At 33.9% G+C, this 7923-nt stretch overlaps 1 protein-coding gene and 1 long non-coding RNA gene across 2 annotated transcripts; one reads left to right on the top strand and one right to left on the bottom strand.

The window, feature by feature from the left end:
• Nucleotides 1-4024: 4024 nt before the first annotated feature.
• On the bottom strand, nt 4025-5040 carry LOC123872362. Its single transcript, XR_006797465.1, has 2 exons — nt 4856-5040; nt 4025-4664 (listed from the first exon to the last, which is right to left on the bottom strand). It is a non-coding gene; the product is annotated as an uncharacterized LOC123872362 (long non-coding RNA).
• A 955-nt stretch (nt 5041-5995) lies between these two features.
• LOC123872360 lies at nt 5996-7551 on the top strand. Its single transcript, XM_045916584.1, has 2 exons — nt 5996-6021; nt 6984-7551. Coding segments are annotated over exons 1-2 (570 nt in total). The 5' UTR covers nt 5996-6019.
• The last annotated feature ends 372 nt before the right edge of the window (nt 7552-7923 follow it).

Below are 7923 nucleotides of genomic sequence, written 5' to 3'. Positions count from 1 at the left end.
ATCGGTTCAATAGTTTAGGAGCTACGAGGCCACAGACAGATACACAGATACACACGTCAAACTTATAACGCCCCTCTTTTTGGGTCGGGGGTTAAAAAGACGCAGCTTACTTAGTTATACTTATGTACATTAGGTATTTGATTCTACTTCCTCGTGAAATTTTCCAAATGATGGTGAAAATACGAAATTTGCGAAAACAAATGCGAATTGTGAAGACAAATTCGAGCGTTGTTAAAATAACCGTCATACTAAACCGCTTTTATTATTTTGTTTTGTTTATGTTTAAATAAAAACTGCTCGATTGCATTTATTGTTGCGGCGATCGTAAAGCTTTTTAAAGTTTCTGCATTGAAACTATGTATGTTTTTGCATTTTTCTTGCTTCATTTCCCGAATAAGTATCTACTACATTATTTCAATGGCTGCAAAATTGAGTAGGTACCTACAAATACCAGCAATGTACCAAATTAAAGGCCACTCATCGTTGATAAAATTGTAAGTTCGTCTATTCTTCTTCCTTTACAACCACTCCCATTGCCAATAGTCAGTGGAAAGACTAGAGATCTTTCATAGAGATAAGTACTTCCCTGTCCACTTCTTATCTTTTTCTTTTTACTGTTACAATTTTTTGTTACAGGTACAAAAATAGTTTAATATACCTATTTCAAGTCAAGTTCAGGTCAAGTGACTCACTATCGCCTTCCATTTTCAACCGTGCCTTGATATTGCCTTGATGAAATGTTTTAAACACAAAACTCCTAAAAGTTAGAGGTGCGTGCCCGGTATCGAACCTCCGACCTCCGATTAGGAGGCGGACGTTCTAACCACTAGGCATCACAGCTTTCAAGGGTAGATATCCTCAAGGCTCAAACACTTTTACCAAGTAAAGACGCACCACGCATAAGTTGTACTTGTAAGTACTAGGAAGCAATGTAATAAGCAATTCTGGCTTCATAAATCTATGTAAATCTTTTCTATGAAAGGAACATTAATTACCATTTTCACAAGGGCCTAAAAATAACTGCCAAACAGTTGCATAAAGGCTAGACCACATAAATTTTTCGTATGCATTTTCTCATTGGAACTGATGATAAACACGGAACTTGCACAATTAAACGGAAACAATAAATAAGCTGCGTTGGAAAAAAAAATTACAAGCGAATTTACTGTAACCCGCGATAGAGCCGTTCGCGTCCCCACCCTTCTACAGTGATATACGGGCATTGCAAAGAGCTTATACAAGTACGCTGGAAGAGGTGTGCCAACAAAATAAATAAATAATTTTTTATGCTGATTCCAAGCGCGTCCCCACCGAGCGTAGGTGCCTGGATTTAAAATTGGCACTTTGTGTCAAATGGTCTTCGTGTTGACACTATGTTGCCAGATGTATCATCAATCAATCAGGCTGCTTGCGTCCATTGCTGGATATAGGCTTTCCCAAGAGCGCGCCACCACACACGATCCTCCGCCTTCCTCATCAACCCACTACCCGCTATCTTCTTAAGAAGATGTGTCATCACTGACATTTAATTCCAAGTAGGTACACCTCACATGACCTCACTGCTGCAATCAGTGCAAAATGGTAAAAATCAAGTTGCTTCAGAAACAGCTCGGCAATCGCAGGTCCAGCGTACTCGTATACAGCAGCAATAGGTCAGTGTATACGGGACGTTTATTGCTTGTTTACGAGCCAACTCTTTACCAACACACAGACAATGATATTTGTGTTTTTTATTTCGGCTCATGTTTCCGTCTCTCCAAAAATGTAATATGACGGATGAGCGCAAAAGCCCGCGAATATAGGCATTAGGACGAGTATTGTATGACTACCCGTTCAAACGGATAGCAGAATAAATATTATGTAGATACGTGTAAAATGTAGCGATACAATTTTATGAAGTGTCAGGGAATTTATTTAGTACAAGTGTAAATTAAAAATTAATAACACCCCCGACAAGTGAAGGTTACAGTAACTAGAAAAGAGCTGATAACTTTCAAACGGCTGAACCGATTTTCTTGGATTATAGCTAAGAACACTCTCGATCAAGCCACCTTTCAAACAAAAAAAAACTAAATTAAAATCGGTTCATTAGTTTAGGCGCTACGGTGCCACAGACAGATACACAGACACACAGATACACACATCAAATTTATAACACCCCTCTTTTTGGGTCGGGGGTTAAAACGCACTTTACCATGGTACCTATCTAATTGACTCGCCACTTCAAATTCGCTGCAAAGTTGACGGTAGACTTGATCGTATTATAATATTAATAATAAAAGTAGATAGGAATTGGCTTATCTGGATCAGGGATCATTCATTCATTCGAATGATCCCTAATCCAGATAATCCAATTCCTACATTTTGAATACCGAAAATGGTAGTATTCGAATGCTTGAATAGTGAATGATACCATATTTAAATACTGAATAATGGGTATATTTGAATACTTGAATACTGAATAATGGATATATTTGAATACTTGAATACTGAATAATGGATATATTTGAATACTTGAATACTGTATAATGGATATAATCGAGTACTTGAATACTGATACTTCATCGAATGGATGAATACTGAATAGATACTTCATTCGAATGCATGCATACTGAATAGTTACTTCATTCGAATGAATGAAAACTGAATAGATACTTCATTCGAATGCATGAATATTGAATAGATACTACATTCGAATGCATGAATACTGAATAGATACTTCATTCGAATGCATGAATACTGAATAGATACTTCATTCGAATGCATGAATACTGAATAGATACTTCATTCGAATGCATGAATACTGAATAGATACTTCATTCAAATGGATGAATACTGAATAGATACTTCATTCGAATGCATGAATGCTGAATAGATACTTCATTCGAATGCATGAATACTGAATAGATACTTCATTCAAATGGATGAATACTGAATAGATACTTCATTCGAATGCATGAATACTGAATAGATACTTCATTCGAATGCATGAATACTGAATAGATACTTCATTCAAATGGATGAATACTGAATAGATACTTCATTCGAATGCATGAATGCTGAATAGATACTTCATTCAAATGGATGAATACTGAATAGATATTTTATTCGAATGCATGATGCTGAATAGTTTCTTCATTCGAATGCATGAATACTGAATAGATACTTCATTTGAATGCATGAATACTGAATAGATACTTCATTCAAATGGATGAATACTGATAGATACTTCATTCGAATGCATGAATACTGAATAGATACTTCATTCGAATGCATGAATACTGAATAGATACTTTATTCAAATGGGTGAATACTGAATAGATACTTCATTCAAATAGATGAATACTGGATAGATACTTCATTCGAATGCATGAATACTGAATTGATAAATCATTCGAATGCATAAATACTGAATAGCTACTTCACTCTGAATGCATGAATACTAATGACTATTAGAAGTACTGAACAATGGGTAATGTTGGAAAATATACTCGAGAGCATGAATACTGAATGTCTTCTAGGTTAGGTATATTTAAAATACTGTGTATTGCATATACTCTTATGCTAGACTATACACTTGTATACTAAAAATGTGAATTAATAAAGCGAATTATGAATATTTAGCTTATTCGCATTCATCTATTAAATCAACAAATTTCTGTTTTTCAACTCTTAATATTCGTGCCGATAGTTGTTGGCCATGATATCGAACTTTGAAATAAATACCTGAATTACTTTTATTTAAGGGTATTAAAATGGCATCGTATTGTTCGTATCCAATAATTTTAACTAAATGAAGACCGTGTAATCTTTTTTCAGTTATAATTATTTCTACACAATCTCCAATATTTAAAGACATGGTGACAATTTTCCTTATGAATAAATAAATAGTTCACTTTAGTCGCGTGTTATCATCCAATGTAATCTATTCAACTGATATAGAACAGAAAATTGTCTCTAATATAGAATATAGATAAAACTTTGATGGTGTTGGTGGTGATAGAAAATAAAACGTTTAATCATGTTGACCGTATGCCGTGTAATAAAAGACAATGCATTAATACAATGTAATGTGCAACTTAAGCAGTTTTAGGGCAAGCTGGTGTTACACCGAGCTTACAGTTGGAGACACACCGAGCCAACACTACAAGGCTTTAGTTTTATTTCCCTCAAAATGAAATTCAAGTTCAATAATAAAGTTTATTTATTTGCATTCGAATAAGTTTACATAATGATTGAGTAGACAATTTGTATCGTTAGTTATAAACAATAATTATTTACACAAAAACGCATTTCACTCTTATTTTTTAATCACTAGTAACATCAATGCAGGACATACTTCGTTGTATTTTCGTTATTAAACTGTGAGCTCCATTATAGATTTCATCGAAAAGTAAGTTATCGCTATCGACGACATATTGAACACAGACATTTGCATCACATTCACAAAACATAGTGTTTCGTAGTTTTGCCGCGTCATATATTTCCAATCTGATAACTTTGGCTCCATTATTAGGAACTTTTATGTATGAATACACAACATTGGCTTTTTTCTTTTTTAAAGTAGGAGGGATATCTAACCCATTATTTTCCCTTTGAAAATAATTACTAACACGTTGAGTAAGGGTCGTATTGGGTTGAAAGTTAAAAGGATCATTTGAATCCTGAAACAAATAAAAATACTATTATGAATGCTGAAATAAGTAACAATTTAGGTTTATGAAATATGCAATTTGAATATCAAACGAATCTAAGAGGTAGTTATGTTTATCAAATAAAAACAAAGTGATTACTAATAAAATTATTCAAATTTTAATACTTAATTATTATGTATAGTAAAAAAATTAGGTCTTACCGACATGTTGTAGATCACGTTTTGATGTCCAGTACAATGTAATGAATTTTCACAAGTTTTCACGTAACTTATATACTTTTTTTAAATTATCAATAAAGTTCAAAATCGCAGGTTTTATCATTCAAAGATCGTTCCTTAACTGGATGTGGAATGTGAAATACGAACCCTCTAGACATAGCGTCGCCGGCGCTGGCGCGCGTTGTTGTAGGGCCACATTCAGTTTGAAATATCATGGATTTGTCTTAGGTTGTATTCATGCAAAGAAGTTGGTTGCTATGTGATCGGGTAAAAAACGATTGAATAACGTTGCATGTTGTATTTTGTACCTACGCACGAACAAATCAACAGACAAACTATTCTTATTGTATCGTATAGCACGGTACAATATGCAAAGGTAATTAAGGTTGCTCAAACCTAGTCCATCCATTATAAACTCAATGTTTTAAATAATAATAGTTATAGTTATTGGAGAACACATAACTTACTCAATAAAATTTTTGTCCTACTTTAATCACTTAATGAATGGTAACCTATTCATCTCTAACATTGTAAGTAAGTGTTGCTTTGTTAGCAATAATATGATAAGTACATTAAGGCTCTTACACATTATCCCCCGACACTATAGTATACTTATTTTGTTCATTTGCTCCCCTCATAACTCATAAACAATGTTTTTTTAGAATAATAATTTAGCGTACCTATACTTACATGAAAATGTTAATAGGAAAGTGTGATCATGAAGAAGACAAGATTAAATAAAAATGAAAATTATTTATTCAGAATAGGTAACATGTTACGCTCACTGATATTCAAATTTTTTAATTTGTAAGATGACGTGATTGTGATAATTAATTACATACTTAAAACAAAAGCGATGAGGGTTCCAAACGCGCCCAAGTCTGAGAAGAGCCCACAACAAACTCAGCCTTTTAAGCCAGATTAAAAACCATCCTGCTTTATACTGAATTATTATTATTGTCAGATATTATCTGGTGAATCTCAGCATATTGATTTGTATCATCATTCATAATAGAGCGAGTGATAGTGTAAAGGGACCTTTACGGAAATTTCATGACAAATCATTTTTGCTTTATTTAAACAATCAAGCGAGATGTTGAAGCATCATTGTGTTATCCTGAAGCAAGGAATCTGGTGGATACTGAAATGTAAGTTAATATCATATTTATTCTTTATTTTTAATGGTTTTTTTCTCATCTTCGATATTATAATTTCGAGCAATCAAGGTACGTTCATGGGCACCTAAATTGAGAATACTTGCAGTATTCAATTGATTATAATAATAATAGTAAGTTATTTATGCGTATGTAACCTTGTCGGTCTAATGGTTAGCTGGGTTCGATTCCCGGATCTTACTGATACCTACATTAAGAATACTTCCAGTATTCAATTGATTGTTATAATAATACTGTTTTTATGTGTGTACATGTAACTTTGCCGGCCAAATGATTAGCTGACTTGAATAGTTCCCGGGTTCGATTCTCAGGTTTATTTTTGTTAATAATAATAATACTTATGTTATTTGTGTTTACGTAACCTTGTCGGGCAAATGGTTAACTGGCTTGAATATAGTCCTAGGTTCGATTCTCGGGTCCTACCGATACCTATCCTATATTACGATATCCTACCTATTAAGAATACTTCCAGTATTCGATTGATTTTGATAATAATATGTTTTATGTGTGTACATGTAACTTTGTCGGTCAAATGATTAGCTGGCTTGAATAGTCCCGAGTTCAATTCTCGGGTCCTACCGATACTCATATTAAGAATACTTCCAGTATTCGATTGATTTTGATAATAATATGTTTTTATGGTGTGACCATGTAACTTTGTCAGTCAAATGATTAGCTGGCTTGAATATAGTCCCGGGTTCGATTCTCGGGTCCTACTGACACTCATATTAAGAATACTTCCAGTATTCGATTGATTTTGATAATAATATGTTTTTATGGTGTGACCATGTAACTTTGTCGGTCAAATGATTAGCTGGCTTGAATAGTAAGCATTAAGTGTTATAAGATATTTTTGTCAAGTTTATATTAATACCTAGTCACATTTGAATACATACTTGCTAAATAATCTAATTTATGTTTTTTTTATATTACAGGTCACGACAGAGTGCTGAAACGTTGTTCCCATCAGAAGATGAGTCGCCGCAGCCTTCGCCGCAGCTTGAGCCTGAAAAGAAATCCAAGAAAAGGACACATGACAAATTAAAAACCGGTGAACCATCAAGTCCCACACCGACGCGTGTTGCGAAGAAATCAATGAAGTCCATCATCAATCCCATCGCACCGCCACCAAAAAAGATCACTGCATACGATCTTTTCGGCACAGATAGTGAAGATGATGAGACTGAAGAGACCTCTACACCTACAGCTGCGGGTAAAAAAATACAGCCTTTAGTTTCGTATTTAACAAGAAGACTGGCTAACGGTCATTCAAGACAATCTTTCGAGGATAAGACAGGAACGCACTTCATCGACCTGAAAGTGTACCGATGTGATGAGGTCGAAAATGTCCAGCCCGTAAATAGATGGCGTCATGCCATCATATGTGTTAAAAACCGCACGAATGAAGATACTGAGGCATGGCGCCACTTAACAAACTTCATCATTGCGACACGAAAAGAGTATAAAAAGTGCACTCCCACTTTTATCAGCAACTATTATTAGAAATTATTCCACTACGTCACACAATATTCTTTTGAAAAATTGTATTGTCACATATTTTATGAAATTAATAAACTTGTATAATGTTGTTGTTTTTTTTTACAGTCACCCCTGCACCAAAGCTAAGTCAGGTCAGCTTGGTGAGATGTGAAAATTGTCACGTTGATATACCTGAAAATAGATATCAATATCACTTAAGAACTAATTTACATAAGTCGAATTGTTTATTGAATACCAAATATAATAACATTGAAGTAATTTCAACAGCTTTCAAAAATAGAATAATAAGTTATAAATTAAGTCCTTTTGAGGAGTACCTCACACCCGAATCGTTCCTAATAGATAACGAGAAATATGTTATTAAAATTATAAACA

Source organism: Maniola jurtina, chromosome 15 (assembly GCF_905333055.1).
Source record: "Maniola jurtina chromosome 15, ilManJurt1.1, whole genome shotgun sequence".
NCBI classification, from domain to species: domain Eukaryota; kingdom Metazoa; phylum Arthropoda; class Insecta; order Lepidoptera; family Nymphalidae; genus Maniola; species Maniola jurtina.
This window is presented reverse-complemented; position numbering and strand designations above follow the sequence as displayed.